The following is a 20,518-nucleotide window of genomic DNA, read 5'->3' on the forward strand; positions in this document are numbered from 1 at the left end:
TGTGAAGGAATAGGTTCTGAGTACTGAACAACCAAATTTAAAAATTTAAATAAATACAAGCTGCTTTTATTTTTTTTATTTTTTATTTTTTATTTTTTAAAGATTTTATTTATTTATCTGAAACAGAGAGAATGAGAGAGACAGAGAGCACATGAGAGGGGGGAGGGTCAGAGGGAGAAGCAGGCTCCCTGCCGAGCAGGGAGCCCGATTCGGGACTCGATCCAGGGACTCCAGGATCATGACCTGAGCCGAAGGCAGTCGCTTAACCAACTGAGCCACCCAGGCGCCCTACAAGCTGCTTTTAAATAAGAGGTTCCATATTACTCTCTTAAAAATTGCATAAAGTGTGACTTTTGTTTGGCTGGCTCATTCCTTGGTGGTTTTGGCTTCTGACTTTGTTATTTAAAGGGTTTGGTCCAGGTATGAAGCATAAAAGCCATACAATTCCATCTAGATAATTTTTACTGAGATTGGCAGTTAATACTAGTTTCCCATTTTTGTGAAGTGTAATTTAGCATAGGGATACCTCTCATTTTGATGAAACTTGCCCCCTCAATATACTTGATTAGTAAAAGTAATAATATAATAAGTGATAAGAGGGAACATTTATTGAGCACCTATTCATGTTATTAACTCCTTTAAGACTCACAACAACCCTTGACATGGCTTGTCATTTGCTTTTTACAAATGAAGGAAATGAGGCTTAGTGACATCAGGCTACTGGCTCATGGTCACATTTGACTCTGAAACTTGGGCTTTTAATCACTAGAGTCAACTAAAACTACATAATCAGAGGAAGAAACTACACGAAGTCATAGAGTTACATTCCAAAACGTCCTCGTTCATGCATTCATTCTTTTATTCAACAGATACATCTGTGATTGCTTACTCTATGCATACCACCATGCTAAGTGTTGCAAGTGTTCTGTTAAGTCAACCATTTTCTATGTGATTCATACTCCTGTGGTGCTTAAAACCAATGGGAGAAACAAATATCAAATAATCACAATAGTATTTACTTACAGATTGAGGTAAATGCTTAAAGTTAAAACAACATAGTTTTATTTTTTTATTATGTTATGTTAGTCACCATTCATTACATCATTAGTTGTTGATGTAGTGTTCCATGATTCATCATTTGCGTATAACACCCAGTGCTCCATTCAGTAGTGCCCTCTTTAATACCCATCACCAGGCTAACCCATCCCCCCACCCCCTCCCCTCTAGAACCCTCAGTTTGTTTTTCAGAGTCCATCGTCTCTCATGGTTCGTCTCCCCCTCTGATTCCCCCCCTTCATTTTTCCCTTCCTGCTATCTTCTTTTTTTTAAACATATAATGTATTATTTGTTTCAGAGGTACAGGTCTGTGATTCAACAGTCTGACACAATTCACAGTGCTCACCATAGCACATACCCTTCCCAATGTCTATCACCCAACCCCCCCATCCCTCCCACCCCCCACCACTCCAGCAACCCTCAGTTTGTTCCTGAGATTAAGAATTCCTCATAACAGTGAGATCATTTTTCTTATAAGCTCGCATAAAACTATGTTGATCCAATGAACAACATAGTCTTATGAGAGCTTATAAGAAAAAAATTCTGACTTAGGTGGGAGTTTGGAATGTTGAAGAAGTTAAGTTTGATCTGAGGCCTGAGGGGTAAGTAAGAGTGAACTCGTTAAGGGATGTTGTAAGTGGGAAGCTTTTTTGACAGAGGGAAATAGCATGTGCAAAAGCCCTGAGGCAGAAGGAACTCGTTATGTTCAAAAACTATAAAGAGAACACTGTGGCTGGGGAGGAGAGAGTGGCTTGAGAGAGGCCTCTACATGTTCTTGGAAGGGTTGGGGATTTTAACCCAGCAGCAGGAAGTTAATAAAGGACTTTAAGCATCATGTTTGTAATTTGTAAAGGGGCAGAGGGAGAAGGAGAGAAAGAGAATCCCAGGCAGACTCCCCACTGAGCATGGAGCCCAACACGGGGCTCGATCTTACCACCCTGAGCCGAAACTAAGATTTGGACGCTTAACTGACTGTGCCACCCAGGCGCCCCAAGGTTACTTTTTACAATGTGGCAATGTGGAGTACAAACTGGAGGATGGGGTATGTCTATTTGAAATCATATCCAATGAATCAGAGAAAATTATTATACGGAGGTCAGAGTGTGGACTCTGGGTCAGAAAGCCTCCATTTAAGGCCTAGTTTGGCCCCTAGGTGCAAGGCCATATGCTAGTTATGTACCTTCTTTTGGCTTAGGCTCCTCTAATATGTCCCCTATAAAACAGGGACAATAGTACAGACCCCAGAAGAAAGTTATTGTGAGGATTAAATGAAAAAGTAATAGTAGTGGGGCCCCTGGGTGGCTCAGTCGTTAAGCGTCTGCCTTCAGCTCAGGTCATGATCCCAGGGTCCTGGGATCGAGCCCCGCATTGGGCTCCTGCTCCGCAGGAAGCCTGCTTCCCCCTCTCCCACTCCCACTGCTTGTGTTCCCTCTCTCGCTGACTCTCTCTCTGTCAAATAAATAAATAAAATCTTAAAAAAAAAAAGTAATAGTAGTAATCAACCATCCCCATTTATACATGAGGAAACTAAAGTTTAGAAAAATTAAATGAGGCTTATTATTATTATTCTTTATCTGGATATTGTGGAGTACCATTGAGGGGAGTAGGAGGTAAAGGCAAGGTGAAGGTGTGAAGGGAGAGAAAATTTCCAAAAGCGAAATGAACAAATGAACAAAAACCCAGTGTGAGGTCCCAGAGTGGCCAGATCTTGAGATAACCTGGCTGGAACGACACAGGGTTCAGCAACCACATGACTTCTCGATTCAGTTTGCTCACCCACTTCCTCCTCCAGTAGAAGAAAGGTCTGGGGATATAACGACCCTTCACTTTTCAGTTTCCTTCCTTCATCTCCTAAGGGGCTAGATCAGATCAGGATCTCCTTAGCTGGTAGGCATAAAAGGATTCCAGGGCCCTTCTGTCTTAAACAAATCGTTAATCAAAAATCTCCCCATTTGTTGTGTGATATTAGAAACCACATTAGTGATGAGTGCCCCAGAGTCTCAGTCAGTTAAGCAGCCAACTCTTGATTTCGGCTCAGGTCATGATCTCAGAGTCCTGGGATCGAGCCCTGAGTTGGGCTCCATGGTCAGTGGGGAGTCAGCTTGAGGGTTCTCTCTCTCCCTCTGCCTCCTCCTCTCAAATAAATAAATCTTTAAAAAAGAAACTGCATTAGTGATGAGACAAAAGCCTTCATCACATAGTCAAAGATTAAAAATTAAAAATACTTACTTGTAAAGCTATTTTTTAGCACAGGGGGATTTCAAATCAGACTGGCCTACCTTGAATTATAAATAACAAGGGAGGGAGGCAGTTGGTATGTAACATACACAAATGGAAGAGGGGGAGAAAAATGCGTGCAAAGAGAGGGGACAGGGACTAAGATGGTAAGTTTTGATATTCATTACTTTTCTCCAGGATTACCTGTGTTTATCTTCAAAAGGGTGGGTACAAAGAGAAGCTGGTTCTGAACTGTTTCTGTGAGGTATGCAAATTCCGTAGTTCACCTTCCTGTGATTTGTGAATAAAAAGTTAACATGACAGACTTAGTGTAATTAATTATACCACGTAAACATATTTATTGAGCATCTTCTATAAGCCAGCCACTGTGGTCAGTGCTGGAGTGATAGCAATATGCAAGGCAGATGTTCATGGACATTTTACTCTTATATTACTTTGTTCACAGAATTTTATTACTTAAGGCATCACACTAGAAATGCTTATTAAATGAACTATGGGCTATTTTAAATTGGAAAGTTTAGGCAAGAATGGATATTTTTGGCTCAACCTTGACCATTTCTATCAAGCCTCTATTCTCCAGGTTAAAGAAAAATCCCCAAATATTTAAGAACAGGATACTATAGAAAGCAATATAATTGATTAATATGCCTTTCTGTATGTTAAACCAGAAGCAATTGAGACTGCTGCATTTTTGCCCTTTACGGTGGCCTCTGCTGAGATTTCATTTGAATAGCAGTTGAGTGTAATGGATGTAGCATTTACTGAAACTGTTGCCCTTGTCTGTTTCAGGGCCGGCTTGATTCTCTAACAGAAGTGGATGACTCAGGACAGTTAACTATCAAATGCTCTCAAAATTACTTGTCTCTGGATTGTGGTATTACTGCTTTCGAACTGTCTGACTACAGTCCAAGTGAGGATTTGCTCGGTGGCCTAGGTGACATGACCTCTAGCCAGGTCAAAACCAAACCCTTTGACTCTTGGAGCTACAGTGAGATGGAAAAGGAGTTCCCCGAGCTCATCCGAAGTGTTGGGTTACTCACGGTGGTGACCGACCCCATCCCTTCCAACTGCAGCGAAGCAGTTAGTGAAGAGGCATCTGAAGTACCTCTTTCAGCAGATGACAAAGGTGGATGTGAGGAAGACAGTGCTTTGACAGTCGAGGAGCCACTGGGCTTAATGCCTGGGACGTCATCTTCAGGGGAAGCTCTGACAAATGCCGATCAACACCCTCCTGAGCCTGTGAAGCAAGAATCCAGTTCCTCCTTCCAACTTGGGACAAAGAACCAACAGCCTCTGCCTTGTGAAAATGCAACTCCTAAGCGACCCATCCGAGATTGCTTTAATTACAATGAGGACTCCCCCACGCAGCCCACATTGCCAAAAAGAGGGCTTTTCCTTAAAGAGGAAACTTTTAAGAATAATCTGAAAGGCACTGATGGAAAGAAGCAGATGGCTGATCTCAAGCCTGAGATGAGCAGAAGCACCCCCTCTCTGGTGGATCCTCCCGACAGATCCAAGCTTTGTCTGGTGTTGCAGTCTTCCTATCCCAACAGCCCTTCTGCTGCCAGCCAGTCGTATGAGTGTTTGCACAAGGTGGGGGAGGGGAATCTTGAAAACACCGTCAAAAGTCACGTGAAGGAAATATCCTCCAGCCTGGGAAGGCTTAGTGACTGCCATAAAGAGAAACCTCGACTTAAAAAGCCACACAAGGCCCCAGAAGAGGTGCCTCTGTGCCGAACACCAAAATGTGGAGCGGGTTCAGGCAAGCAGGCTGAAAGCATGAGGAGCTCAGCTGTGCCCAGTGGAATTCCTTCAGGTACTCCCAAGGCCGTAGAGGGGCCAGAAACAGATTCCATTTCCACATCCTCACCCGAGCCATGTCATAAGAAGAGTTGGAAGGCCAAATTGCCAGTGCAGTCAGAAACATCCAGTTCACCACCTTTTACTCAAAGTAGCGAATGCTCTGTTGGCTCAGAGAACGTCGTGTCTCCAGTACCCCTTCTTTCAGAAAACAAAAGCAAAAAAAGTTACTCCTCCTCGCCAAGTCACGTCACCAGGAATGGTCAAGTGGTGGAGGCCTGGTATGGCTCTGATGAATACCTAGCACTACCCTCTCATCTGAAGCAGACCGAAGTCTTAGCGTTGAAGTTGGAGAACCTAACAAAGCTTCTGCCTCAGAAACCCAGAGGGGAAACCATCCAAAATATTGATGACTGGGAACTGTCTGAAATGAACTCGGATTCTGAGATCTATCCAACATACCACGTCAAGAAGAAGCATACGAGGCTAGGCAGAGTGTCTCCGAGCTCATCCAGTGACATAGCCTCTTCCCTGGGGGAGAGCATGGAATCGGGGCCCCTGAGTGACATTCTTTCTGATGAGGAGTTGTGCATGCCTCTCTCTGGTATGAAAAAATACATCGATGAGAAGTCAGAGAGAGCTGCATCCTCTGAGAAAAATGAGAGCCATTCTGCCACAAAGTCTGCTTTAATTGAGAAACTGATGCAAGATATTCAACACCAAGACAACTATGAAGCCATATGGGAAAAAATAGAGGTAAGGTGGTCTTCTTAACTTGCAGGATTTCTTACCTGATCTTTGGAAGTGATGCTGGGAAAAGGTCAGTCCCTCCCTATCATCATTATAAGAAGTGCTGCCATGTTTGATAAGCCTGATTCCTTGAAGGAAGAAAAGAGGAAACAATAATGATCACTGCATTGTGGCAGATTATGCATCATTGTCAGTGCATTAGCTCCATGTGTCCCTGCTTGGTGTAGGAATCTCTGTTGATATTGCTCACACCTAACATGGCTCCTGACGAATGGTGGGCCCTTTGAGTGGAGCGCAAAATAAGGTCGGATGGTAGCCGAGCACACACCAGTACCTCAGGAGTACTCGAATACAATACTGTCATCCTCACTGATTTTTTATTTGTTTGTTCTAACCCCAGAAGAGCTTTCCATTCCCAATGTTAATTCCCTATAGAAATAGACCAGATATTTCTAATTTTGGGGGGAAATCTTTGTTTTTCTCCAATCTTTCTCCTTTTTGAGGCCCCTGGCTAATAACTGTGCTTCCTATACTGTGTACTGCCCATGGGCTCTGAGATGAGGAGTTGATATTTGGGATAAATCTGTACTTTTATTTATTCATTTTTTGAGAGAGTGAGAATGGGGGAATAGAATGGGGGGAGGGGGGAGGGGCAGAGGGGGAGGGAGAGAGAGAATCTTAAGCAGGCTATACGCCTAGCGCAGAGCCCAACGTGGGGCTTAATCATGACCTGGGCCTAAATCAAGAGTCAGTTCGCTTAAGTGACTGAGCCACCCGCCAGTAGGTGCCCCAAATCTGTACTTTTAGAGTGGATTATTAGATGAAATCTTTGAGGACAGCCATCAGAATTCTCAGGACTGAGCTCCATAATTTAAGCTGTGATTTTAAGACACTAGATTAAGTATTGCACACATAGACAGGCTAACCTGAAGGAAGAAAATGAAGGTGTGTAAAACCAAGGAAAAGTTAATGTCAGTATGTAATGGTAACACATATTAATGATTATGTTTACTAAGAATGTATGTATCCAATTCTCACAACAACCCTAATATTAACCCCATTGTATGGATAAGGAGACTGAGGCTGAGAGAGACCAGGTAGCCTGCTCGAGAGCCCATGCCTCAGTAAGAAAGTGATCAATATATACTGCATGTAAATACTGTAGTATTGTAAAAAAAAAAAAAAAAGTGATATCAGTGGAGTCAGGATTTGCCTGGGAAGTTCTTGTGAAGTGCCGAACCTTTGGTGGAGTTTTGAAGGGAATGCCAGGATTAAGACAGAGAGAAGGACAGTGGGTATTTCAGGCAGGAAGAGCATAAACCAAAACACAGAGGAGGGATCTGGGAATGAGCATGTTTATGGGGGGTGGGAGGTACAGAGAGCTGTCCAGACTGGAAAGTCTGTGAACAGAGAGCAGCGAAAGTTCCCATACATATAATAGACCTGGTGGCTACAAGGCCCTGAAGGCCAGCACAAGGCAGTTAGAATATGTTCACCCGGCACCCATGGCAACTTCTCTGCAAGTGACTGAGACTAGTAATAAAACCCACAATAACTAATGCTTCTTGGACTCTAATTTCGTGCTTGGCTCTGTGATAAGAGCTTCACAGGCCTTATTCTATTTAAGTCCTGGGGGGAGGTAGGACTTTTTCAGATGAAGAGGCGAAGGCAGAACAGGGTTAGGAAACTTGCTTTAGGCCTCACAGCTAGTAATCACAGAGTAAGAGTTTGAACCCAGAGCCAGCACACTGAAAGCAGAGTAGGTCATGGCCGCCAGTAGGCTTTCTGGAATATTTAGGTGACAGTAACAGGAAGGAGGTCATGGCAGTTGTGATGGTGACCAGGGCAGAGAGAACTGGTCTGTGGCAGCCAATCTGAGGGACTGTGTGATGTGGGACAGGCACGGGTTGGGAGGGCTGTTGAAGGAAGCATCCAGAAAACTGGGTCCAAGCATTGCTCAGTCATTAAAGCCTAGAGAGGCCCATGGCTAATCATGTTTTGTTCTGGGCCTTGTTTTTTCTTTTGTAAATAGAGGTGTTTTAAGCAGAGGGTGGCTACAATACCAGCTTCCAATGGTAGCATGTTTTGTTTCCATTATTATGCAAGGATGAAGCCAAGTGTCCAGCCTCTGGGGACTGGTGTATCTTTAATAGAAGAAAACGTTTGGATGCATAGCTGGCTAGAGGTGGAGGGGAGGCAGGAAATTAAAAAAATTGATACATTGATCAATATCATTGATCAATATCAATCATTGATCAATATCATTGATACTGATCATATGATAGAACTGTTAAGAGGAAGTGTCTTGTAGGCAGTTGGAAACACTGTCCTGGAGTTGGGATATGAAGTAAAGGCTAAACGAAGATTAAGCCCCTTGGTCAGTCCAACCTCCCTTTATCACTTCAGTGGGGCAGCTGCCAACCCCCAGGTCAGCTGACCTTGGATATCACACTCTCGCTTTGATCTGCCTATAGTGACCCAGAGAACCTATTCTACCTGCAAATAGAACATAATAAGAGAAGGTGTTATTTAACATCTTCTTTGCATCAGGCATCTACTAGGCACTTTACCTGCAGGAATTTTCTCATACGATTCTCAAACAGCCCTACAAGGTAGGTTTTATTATCCAAAATGGACCACTTCTCTCCCCCCTCCAGTGTTCCCACTCTGGTGCTAGCCTCCTGACTGGTCTCTCTGCTCCCATCCTGCTCCTATTACAATCTATTTCTAACACAGCAGCCAGAATGATCCTTTTGAGACATGAATCAGATCATATCACCCCTCTGCTCAAAACCCTGCAACAGCTCCTGTTGCATTCAGAGGCCCTACAAAGACTGTTCCCTTGACTTCCTTTCTGACCTGATTTCTACCTGCTCTTCCTCATGCTCACCTCACCCCATTCCCAGCAGCCTCTGCTGTTCCTAGAACAAGCTGGGCATGCCCATGCCTTGAGGATCTTTGTCAGTTCTCTCTGCCTGCACTCTTTCCAACAGATGCTCTTATTTTTTTTAACCTCTTTTGAGCCTGCTGAAATATTAACTTCTTAGGGAAGCCTACTCTGACTGCCTTTTAAAAGAAATAACCCATGGGGTGCCTGGGTGGCTCAGTCATTTAGGTGTCTGACCCTTGGTTTCCGCTCAGGTCATGATCTCAGGGTTGTGAGATCAGCGTTCTCTCTCTCTCCCTCTCTCTGCCCCATCTCTCTAAAATAAATACATATATCTTTAAAAAAATAAAAGGTATAACCTGAACCCTTTTTGTTTTTTTCTACAGCTCTCACTGTATTCTGTCATTTTATATAATTCTGTTTAGTATGCTTATTGTTTTAGTATATTTCCTATTTCCCCCTGAGAGAACGGGAGCTCTGTGAGGGAATGAATGTTTATCTGTTTAGTTTGCTAATGAATCTAATGTACCTCTAATGGTGCCTGGCACATAGTAAGTGTTCAGTAAAGACTGTTGAATGAATGAATGAATCCCCATTTTAGAGTGGATGAAACTGAGTGCAGAGAGATGAAATCACTTTTCCTGGGCTGCCCAGCTAATAAGTCACGTGCTCCATGTGCTTTACCCTTCGCACTAGGTAAAGTCTTGAGAATAGATTAATTCCTTGAGAGAATGAGGATAGATGGAGAAAAGAGGGGTGGGAACTGAGACTCAAGTTGTAGCCCAGTTATGAGGCAGGAACAAGGAAGAGGTCCACTTGACAGAGAGGATTCTTGGGTGTTAAGTAAGTGGGGGGAGAAGAGATGTAAGATGGACGTTAGCTTTGTTCTCTGCAAAAGGTAAATGGAGAAGAATAAGAACAAAGAAAAAGAAGCAACCTTTAGATTTGGTTGAGACAGTCAATGAGAGCCATAGAGAAAAATGGACTCAATGAAAGAGTGGAGGTAGAAGCTGGATTATAGATGATTAAGAAGGGAGAGAATCATTCATAGCTCAAGGAATTGGGTTGAGAGCAATATGAGGCAAAGGGTGATAGTTGAAAGTAAAGTCCAATGAAAGTGTCATTTAGAAAAGATTAGAGAGTTTGAGGTGGCTGGGAAGAATGTATACATGTGGCACACGCTGAGACAAGAAGGGAGGGAGTGTGGATATCCATGGGAAGAATGTTGGCCTGATATGAAGAAGTTATAAAACACTGAGGAATACATCCTGCTTTCTGGATGTACCTCCAAATGGAGAGTGGTGTGTTTCCTCCTCCCTTCATGTACCAAGTTCTCCCGTCTTCTCTGAGTCACACAGAATACAAGGTAGAAGGTACGTAAAAGCCCACCATCACATTAGGGACTTTATGGGGCTGTGATACAATCCCTGGGATCACACCTGAGTGACAAGTGTCTTAGACACCTTTTAGGTTCCCATCATTCCCCACCCCTCACATTGGAGTCTTTCTTACAGTGGGCTGGTTTTGTGAATGTGAAAAGATTTCTGTATAATTTTTTTTTATTTTGTAGGAAAATTAATTTCTTTGAATATATAATATATTCACAAGGCTTAAAAACATATATGTTTAAAAATATCCAGGGGCGCCTGGGTGGCTCAGTTGGTTAAGTGTCTACCTTCGGCTCAGGTCATGATCCCAGGGTCATGGGATTGAGCCTCATGTTTGGCTCCTTGCTCTGTGGGGAGCCTGCTTCTCCCTCTCCCTATGCTGCTCCCCCTGCTTGCACTCTCTCTCTCTCTCTCCTGTCAAAGAAATAAATAAAATCTTTAGAATAAATAAAATAAAGATTTTATTTATTTTGGAGAGAGAGAGCATGCGCAAGGGGGGGAGGGGCAGAGGGAGAGGGAGACTCTCGCTCTCTCACACTTGCTCTCTCTCAAGTAAATAAATAAAATATTTAAAAAATATCCAGTAAAAACCTTTGTCTCCTCTTCATTCCCCATGTTGTGGCCCCACCACATTAAAGGTGATCACTGTTGTTTTAGTTTATATGTCCTGTAGGAAGTTCTTTACACATACACAAGCAAATGCAAACATATTTATTAAGCAGTATTTTTAAACCTGAGAAACAAGTCACAGCCTATTCTTCTCTACAAATAAAAATTCCTCCATTAACTCTGTGAGTTCCTAGGGGTTCTTCCTTTCCCAATCTCTCAGTGGGAGTTGAGGGGATTTTGCTCAAATATGGTTGATTTTCCCAGAACCTGTTGTTCTCAAATCTGAGTGTTCACCTCCAGTGGGGGCTTCTCAAGGCCTAAAATTAAAAGTGAAAATAGTCAAACCATTGAACTAGATCCATTTGTTGTGGAACAGTCAAGAAATGGGGTAAAAGCAATGAAGAGAAAGGAGGAGAGGGCATGTCTGGAGCAGATGAAATCAAACAGAATGATGAAAGATTAACTTAGTGCGTGGTGTCTTATGTGCTTTAATAGGGATCAGCAAACTATAGCTTGCCCAGTGCCTAATTTTTAAAATAACATTTTCTTGAAACACAACTGTACTCATCACCACTGGCTGCATTTGGGCTGCAATGACAGAAATGAGTCATTGTGACAGAGACTGATGGTTTGCAAAGCCTCAAATATTTACCACCTGTTACAGAAGAAAATTTGCTGATCCCTGCTCTAGAGTATGGAAGAAGGAAGGGAAATGATTTCTCATCAGCATCTACTATGTGCCAGGTTCTGATACAGGTTCTATCATTTAATTTATATGACAGCCCTATGAAAGAACTGTTATTGGTCTTGTTTTACTGATGACAAATCTGGGGCTCCAATGCTGATGACTTGCTCAGGGTCACACTGCTGCTAGTGTAAGAGCTAGGATTCTAAAGATATATTCCAATGCCAGGGAAGTTAGACCATAATCACACATGCAGATCAAATCTATTTAGAAAGCCTACAAACCATTACTAGATTAGTAAATGAAGAGTGTGACTTCTTCCTCACGACCTGAATAGAAATGAACTGCCTAGCGAGTAGCCACCTGTCCAGGGTGAGTAATTATTGATGCCAGATTAATAGCTGTGTGATTCCTAGGGGGGCTGGCAGAATGCGTGCAGCGTGGTGCCACCAAAGTGAAGCATCTCAGGAGATCTGTCCTTTGGGATATCGTGCAATGTCTACTTCTCACATCACAGGCTTCCTGCCCACACTAAGTTCTCAAAGCTCAGCCTGGAAGACATTACTCCATTAGGTTGGACTCATTGGTACCAAGTTGATGGATACATGACATAGCTGCTTCCCTTTCTCTCCAGCAACCAAAGTCTTCAAATGCCAGATTATGGCATCTCCACTGTAGTTCAGTGACTCAGCTGTTGTTAGCATTTTATCTTCAGGACATCTGTAACCTGATTTTAAAAACTTATTTGGTGCCAGCTAAGGATGTCTTTGCACATAAGTTATTTCAAAATCAGTGCAGCAGCTACTTAGCTGAGTGCTTGCTCTTTGTAACTAGACTAAAAATCACAGTCAAGTCTGTGGTAGCAGCACAAAGGCTGCTTTTTTTTTTTTTTTTTTTTGCAGTTTAATGTGTTTTATTTTACAATAAAGGTTTAAAAAAAAAAAACACCGTAAGCAAAGTTACAAGAGAAATTGGGAAAAATATTTACATTCCATATTATGAACAAAGGACTAATTTTCCCGCAGCATAAAGATTACCTCCTAGAAACTACTAAAAATACCAACAACCAGGTAGGAAAATGAAGCAAGGACACAGATCCCAGCACATGAAATACATTTGGCCCTTCAAAAATTAAAAGCAGCTCAGTCTCCTATAAAGATAAAGGAAGAGTTCCTAGAGTTCCCTTGAAAATCTAAGTCAGATCTTTTCTACTTTCTGGCTTAAAACCTGCCAAGGACTACCTATCTACTTAGGTGTTCATGTTTTTTATTGACATGGAATCAAACTGTCCTGATTTGTTAGCCATGTTTGCTTTTTTTCCTACATCAAAATTAGTTTTGAGAATCTAGTGAAACTGAACTGGTTGATACCATCACGAGTAATGTGATTGTAGAGAGATTTGGTCCTGGGATTAACTTGGCACTGATTTCTTTTTCCAAGAGATAAAATGGGTCCAGAGAGAAGCTGTCCTATCTTTTACCCTCATTTTGACTTGGTATGTTGACTTGGTATGTTGACACACCAATGATACCACACTGATGATGGCAATCATTAAAGAAGTAGCATGTTGTCCTGAGTTCTCTTCTTTTCCTTTTCTTTTTTTCATTGTGATAAAAAGCACATAGTGTAAAATTTGCCATTTTAACTGTTTTTAAGTGTACAATTCATTAGTGCTAAGTATAGTCACATTGTTGGGGGTGCCGGGGTGGCTCAGTTGGTTAAGTATCTGACTCTTGATTTCAGGGTTGTGAGATTGAGCCCTGCATCGGGCTCCGTTCTGGGCGTGGAGTCTGCTTAAGATTCTCTCTCTTTCCCTCTGCCCCTCCCACACCCCACTTGAGTGCACATGCTCTCTCTCTCTCTCTCAAAAAACAAAAACAAAAACAAAAAAAAACAGTATATTCACATTGTTGTGAAACAGATTTCCCAAACTTTTCCAATCGGAAACTCTGTACCCACTAAACAGAAACTTCCCTTTCCTCCCTCTCCCCCAGTCCTGGTAACCACCAATCTACTCTCTGTTTCTATGAATTTGACTACTTTAGGTACCTCATGTAAGTAGAATTATACAGTATTTGTCTTTTTGTGACTGGTTTATTTCACATAGCGTAATGTCCTCAAGGTTCATCCATGTTGTAGCATGTGACAGGCTTCCTTTTTAAGGCTGAATAATAATCCATTGTGTGTCTATACCATATTTTGTTTTTCTGTTCATCTGTGGATGGATATTTGGCTTGCATCCACCTCTTGGCTACTGTGAATAGCCCTGTTATGAACATAGGTGTGCAGATATCTCTTTGAAGCTTTTGAAACTCAGCTCTCAATTCTTTTGGGTATGTATCTGGAAATGGGATTGCTGGATCGCATGGTAGTTCTTTTTTTAATGTTTTTTTTTTTTAAAGATTTTATTTATTTATTTGAGAGAGAGAATGAGATAGAGAGAGCATGAGAGGGGGGAGGGTCAGAGGGAGAAGCAGACTCTCTGCTGAGCAGGGAGCCCGATGTGGGACTCGATCCTGGGACTCCAGGATCATGACCTAAGCCAAAGGCAGTCGCTTAACCAACTGAGCCACCCAGGCGCCCTATTTTTAGTGTTTTGAGGAACCTCCATACCATTTCCCATAGCAGTTGCTCCATTTATAATCACACCAGTAGTGTACAAAGGTTCCAATTTCTCCACATCCTTGCTGACAATTTTTTTTTAAATAGTAACCATCCTAATGGGTGTGGGATAATATCTTATTGTGGTTTTGATTTACATTTCTCTGATGATTAGTATTGTTGAGGCATCTTTTCATTTGTTGACCATTTGTATATCATCTCTGGAGGAATATTCAAGTTCTTTGTCCATTTTTAATTGGCCTATTTGATGTTTTGTTGTTCAGCTATAGGAGTTCTTTGTATATTCTTTGTATATCCCTTTATTATATATATGATTTGAAAAGATTTTTCTCCCATTCTGTAGGTTGCCTTTCCACTCTCTTGAATGGGTCCTTTGATGCACAAAAGTTTTTAAGTATGATAGAGTCCTGATTGTCTATTTTTGCTTTTGTTTCCTGCGGTTTTGGTGTTATAACTAAGAAATCATTGCCAAGTTCAATGACATGAAGATTTTCCTGTATGTTTTTTGTAGGAGTTTTACAGTTTTAGGTCTTTGAGTTCTCCTTTATTTTATCTCAATGTGATTACTTCTCATCTTTTAAGGATCTCACCCCAGGCTTTCTCATAAGATAGGACACAGCTTCATAACTTGAGCCAAGTCATCTTCTGGGATTTGTCCTTAAAAAAAAACACTTGGAGTCATTCTTTTTAAAAAGTCTAATCTGGGCATTATTTATTTGATTTGAGATTTGAGTAAATCTCATTTGAAATACAGCTTTATCTTTCTTTATTCAGCCCCAAAGTAACTTACCATCAACTATATATAGTCAAGGTCTGCCATAAATTCAATTCTCACTCACTTTTGATATTTTTTTATACCACCCATGTACCAGTTTTCCCAGAGTTGGTAGAGTAGTAGTTTGCTCTTAGGTGTTGATAATCATCTCCTAAGAGCATCTTATCAGATAGGAAGCATTTAAGGTTATTGGATTCCACTGTTTATCACTGCCATTTCATTTTGTATGTGCCTTTTCCATATGATAACTTTTTCCTTCAGTTGCTAGTCTTCCTCTTGTCCCTGATTTCCTTCTCTTCCTTACATCTTCTCTCCTTTTCCTTTTTCTTTATTTTTTTCTGGACCAGATAGTTTTCACTTTCTGGCTCTGTTTTCCCTTTTTCTTTCCCCAAGAGCATCTTCTACTTTCTCCTTCTAATATTGTCCTAGAGATTCTCAGATTCCAAATATGAGAGCACTATTAGGTGACTCTTCACCACCATTCACGCTTGAACTTGTTCCTTTTAGTGCACTGCTTAGTCTTAGAAATACATATGAAGAGAGTTGAGGAATTGTTTAGATGCAAGAATAAAGAAAGATTTCACATTGTTGTGAAACAGATCTCAGTTCACTTCACTGTTGTGAAACAGTTTAAATATTAAGGAAAAAAACAAATTCTTAAACAATTGGGAAGACTCAGCTTTGTACTTAAAATTGGGAGATTTAGAAGTCCAAAAGGATCACAAATTGAACATGTGTTGATAATACAGATGATTATTCACCAAAAGGTTAATATAATAGGATGGTGTGGGAACTCTGTATACTCTTCTTTATTTATACCATGCACAATCTAAATTTTTGTCTTAGATTCTGGACTTAGAATTTGAGAGAGCTGTGACAACATTAATTCAAGGCTCTGTGCTTATTACATAGGATAATATTTGGTAAATACCAAGTGGAAAGTCATACACTGGCAGAGTAGAGGAAGGCAGATAATAACAAGTATAGCTAGACCAAGCATCACAGAAGAGGGACTACTTGACCTGGGTCTTGAATGGCGAGTAAAATTTAGACAGAGATGAGGAGGTGGAAGGTTAATGACAGACGCTTTGGCATAAACCAAGGTTGAGAGCAAGAATATTTAAGGTATATTTGGGAAAGAGTAAAGAGAGATGCTTGGTGTTTGGGGGTATATGCTAAACTGCTATAAACAAAGAGACCCCAAAATATAATAAAATGGAAGTAATTTTTTTTAAAAAATAGCAACAGATAGGTAGACAGTCCAGGAAAGAGGTCATCTAGGGATCCAGGAGCCTTTTCTTTTCTTTTCTTTCTTTTTTTTTTTAAAGGTTTTATTTATTTATTTGACAGAGAGAGACACAGCAAGAGAGGGAACACAAGCAGGGGGAGTGGGAGAGGGAGAAGCAGACTCCCAGTTGAGCGGGGAGCCCAATGTGGGGCTTGATCCCAGGACCCTGGGATCATGACCTGAGCTGAAGGCAGACGCTTAACGACTGAGCCACCCAGGTGCCCCCAGGAGCCTTTTCGCTGTTGCTTTTCTGTGGCTCACCCATTCCGTCAGCATTCCAGCTCACCAGAGAAGGGAAGTGGAGAGCAGCCAGCTTTCTTCTCACAGATCTGACCTGGAAGTTGCACATACTAACTGCAGAGGAGTTTGGGAAATGAGCCTCTAGACTAGGAACATTGGGAGGCAGACGTCTGCTTAGAATAGTTTGTTGTAGGGCCAAAGTATGATGGACTTTGAATTCCAAGGGTTTGCATAGTACAAACACAAAATAAATACCTGCCCAATGAATCCGTGAATAAATGAATGAGTGAGCGAGGGAGGGATTGAACTTATTGTTCAATTTGAGCTTTATCCCCATAGACCAGGAGCTACAAACTAAAATGCCTTTAAGAGTTCAGACAGATCACATGAATGAGTCACCCAGCCAGGGGCAAATGGGGAGGGACGGGAACTGAACAACTGGGGGGTAAATACCATGTCTAAAGGCAAGTGATTGTGTGCTATAATGTGGACCTGTGTGGCAATATCTTACAAGTCTTAAAAAAGTAGGAAAGCCAGGTTTTATGTCACATCTCCCAATTTTTAAAATGTTGGGTCTAAACAGTTTTAAAACAGGCCAAATAAAACACATATGTAGGATAGATTTGGCCTGCAAGTCACTAATTTGCAGTTTTTGTGAAGATGAGAAACTACTGAAAATTTTTGGCCCAGCGAGTTGGTGTAGTTTAAGAAGGTTAATCTGATTGTGGTGCACTTGCCCGGATATACCACTTGCAAAGTGGTTCTCTGTTGTGGCTGCTTATTATCATTACTGAAGAGATTTGAAAAAAATCCCAACCTCAGGTTCCACCCCAGACTAACTAAATCAGGATCTCAACAGGCAGGTAATTTTAAGAGCTCTTCAAACAATTACGATGTGCAGTCAAGGTTGGAAGCTAGTGCTCTGAGGCTAATTTGGAAGGTTATTGCAAATAGCCTGGACATGTAAAGGGGTCCGAACTGTGAGTTTAGAAGCCAGCTGAGGAAATAGAAGAGACAGAGGTGGGAGATGTTATAAAGGACAAATCAGTAAAAATGTTTGGCTTTTTAAAAATAAAGGAGTTGGAGGAAAGGGGTCAAAAGAGTTGAGATTTCAAGCTGAGGTTGGGGGCTGAGAGATGTAAAGGAGTTTAACAAATGGTCCCAAGAGACATATGAAATTAAGATACACAGTGGGACAAATAATACATTATATGTTAAAAAAAAAGAAGATCGTAGGAAGGGAAAAATGAAGGGGGGGAATCGGAGGGGGAGATGAACCATGAGAGACTATGGACTCTGAGAAACAAACTGAGGTAGGTTCTAGAGGGGAGGGGGTGGGGTATGGGTTAGCCTGGTGATGGGTATTAAAGAGGGCACGTACTGAATGGAGCACTGGGTGTTATACGCAAACAATGAATCATGGAACACTACATCAAAAACTAACGATGTAATGTATGGTGATTAACATAACATAATAAAATTAAATTAAAAAAATAAAATCCCCCCCCCAAAAAAAGAGACACAGTGGGTGAATGGGGCAAAGGTAAATGTTATCTTATATGCAAACTCTGTTGCCCAAATCCAAACTGAGACTTCTAAATGAACATAACATTTTTAAAGGTCAGGCTACACTTTTTTAAGGATAATAATATTTTGTGTATATTTTGTTTGTCGCAATGCCAGGAGAAACCTGTGAGTTAACATTGCTAATGGATTCGTTGAGACAGTATGCCAAGGTCATTGCTCAAGGTTGGTAGAAAAGAACTGTGGGGATCCAGAGCAAATTCCTTCCTGGTTCATACATTAGGAATGTTTCAGTCCTGTGTCACTCTGGTTTCCCCAGAGCCTTAGATGGGTCCTGAGGCTTTATCACGATGATTTAGCACCACCGTGAGGCTACATCCAGTTACTGCATCTGGTTTTTGGCCTCTGAAATGCATAAGGAAGAGGTGCAGTTTTTTTGTTTATAATTTCACACATTAAACAAAAATAGTTCTTTGTTATTTTCTTAGTAAGGAAAGGTTATGATTAAACAATATCTTGTAGCATCAAGATAATGAAAGTGCCTAACTACATTTGGCAGGAAGTATTTCTGTGATGATGAAAATCAAGAGTGTTGCATTTTTTTTTTAAGTTCAACTAAAAAAATTCTTAGAATATTAGTGAATTCTTCTTCATCCTTAAGCCTGAAGTCATGCCCCTGTATTGCTTTGGAAAGGTAACAATAAACAAAACAAAACAAAATCTTGATATTTATGGCCCACTTACAAACGTTCAGTCAAGGTACTAAAATGTTTATTCATTCAACACATTATTGCATGTTAATTCTCAAGAAAAAAAATCCCTCTTTGAAACAGACACTCTTCTATTGTATCCCGATTTTACCAGTGAGGATGGAGAGGCATAAAGAAGTTGGTCATTTACTCAAGGGTATAGGACCTGAAGGCAGGAAATTTGGGCTCAGTTCACAACCCCCCACATTTTTAATTATGAAAACTTGGATAAGTCTTTAAAAGTTTAGTGTTTAAGTCTCTTAATCTTTAAAATGGAATATTAATTTGTTAGTTAATTATCATGCTGTTGCATAGATTATTATTTGCAATTACAAAGAACACAGGCTCACTGTAAACTCTAAAGGCTATATAAATTCTAGTCTTATCATTAGTGTGACTTCGTCTATGAATCCAGGTAATCATCATCAGCTTTAGTAGAAAGAACTAGAATAAGAATCTTCATTCTGCCACTAAGTAGCATTGTTTCCTTGGAAATTTAACTTCTCAAGCCTCAGTTTTGAAAACTAAACGTTCATAAAGAAGGTGAGGTGGATGACCTCTGAGATACTTCTTAGTTTGGAAATTGTATGGGATTGACTATGAGGCAATGACTAAGCAGCCATTTCTCAGTGAAATACACAGTGGAGGATATCCCTTCCACATGGCTGGCTTTCTGTTCCTCGGGATGCTGGGTGCCTGCTCCTTAGAAGATCCTAATGGTAAGTGAAGGTGAGGCTGTGATATCAGTGAGCCTGAAGGTAGGACATTATTCATGCTGTATTCCTAGCGCTGTAATATGACAAGAACCAGACATCCTAGAGGAATTTGGGGCCTGGCTAGAGTTTGTAAGATGCCAAGAGACCAGGGACAATGGTGACGGTAAACAAGCAAGTAACTCAGTAAGAATTAGATATGGATTAGCCTGAAATTATAGCAAATAAGGTCAGCTAAATGAAGCAGATAGGAAACACTCACCTTGGCAGACTTACCATTGTGATTTCTTAAAATTACCTGTCAGCACTGCTTTTGTGCTCTGTTCAATGTGGCGGGGGGGTGGGGAAGTCATTCCAAGAGTGTGGGTTCTGTGTCAAGGTCACTCATGATGTCCTACTATGGCTGAGGCTGTAGATATTACTGTATAAAGATGATTGGCCTGAGTTTTGCATGGCGGATAAACAACTTTATGCAGGAAAGATGCTGCCTGTAAACTCAGGCCCATGTGCTTTCCGTCTCTCATTTTGATTCAGTCCTGTGCACTACGTTTTAGGAAGCCAATGGTTTTACCATTTAGCTTCATTATTTATCTAGGAATAGAGGAAGCTGTTGATATTTTCTTTTTTAATGTTTTGAAGATAATCAAACTGGAGAGGTGCCACTTAGAGGTGGTGCTCTGATATTTCTGATTTGTCTGGAGACTTTATTCAGCACTACTCACTTGAAAGGTGTGTGTGTGTGTGTGTGTGTGTGTGTGTGTGTGTGTGTGTAAGAGAGAGCGGGAGAGACATGGGCAGACAGAGAGAGAAGGGCATATGACACACCTGACAATCTAGTACTCTTCCCTTTCTTCCTACCGGAGCCCATTACCATATAGAAATAAAGCTGATTAGTTGAATTAACAAAAGTATTTTTGTTTTGTTTTCTTTATTTTCTATAGCATAGAGAAGACTGTTTGTACCCTTATAATATAAAGTCTCATTAAAGCCCTTTTCCTTATCCTATCTTTACTACATCTTTGGTTTTATATTGTTTGGTGCATGCCCTTGTATTCAAGAGACTGTTGACCAGGGCCTTCTCCATGGGATATAGGACTCATGAAAAATTATATTGTGCCCATTCCTCTTTCTAGAGACACATTTGTATGAGGGAAATATAGCTGGAAAGAACTCCCAAGAGTAGTAGTAGCCTTG

At 41.1% G+C, this 20,518-nt stretch overlaps 1 protein-coding gene across 3 annotated transcripts in view; it reads left to right on the forward strand.

The window, feature by feature from the left end:
• The window catches only part of AKAP6 (A-kinase anchoring protein 6), a 500,780-nt gene that overhangs the window by 222,823 nt on the left and 257,439 nt on the right, over nt 1–20,518 (forward strand). For all 3 annotated transcript variants that reach the window (XM_064570936.1, XM_064570937.1, XM_064570938.1), the window contains one exon: nt 4,084–5,850. In XM_064570936.1, the coding sequence (XP_064427006.1) occupies nt 4,084–5,850 (1,767 nt within the window). The remainder of the gene's footprint in view (nt 1–4,083; nt 5,851–20,518) is intronic.

Source organism: Mirounga angustirostris, unplaced genomic scaffold (genome assembly GCF_029215605.1).
Source record: "Mirounga angustirostris isolate CCGP_5_RB_7025 unplaced genomic scaffold, mMirAng1.0.hap1 SCAF_9, whole genome shotgun sequence".
NCBI lineage: Eukaryota > Metazoa > Chordata > Mammalia > Carnivora > Phocidae > Mirounga > Mirounga angustirostris.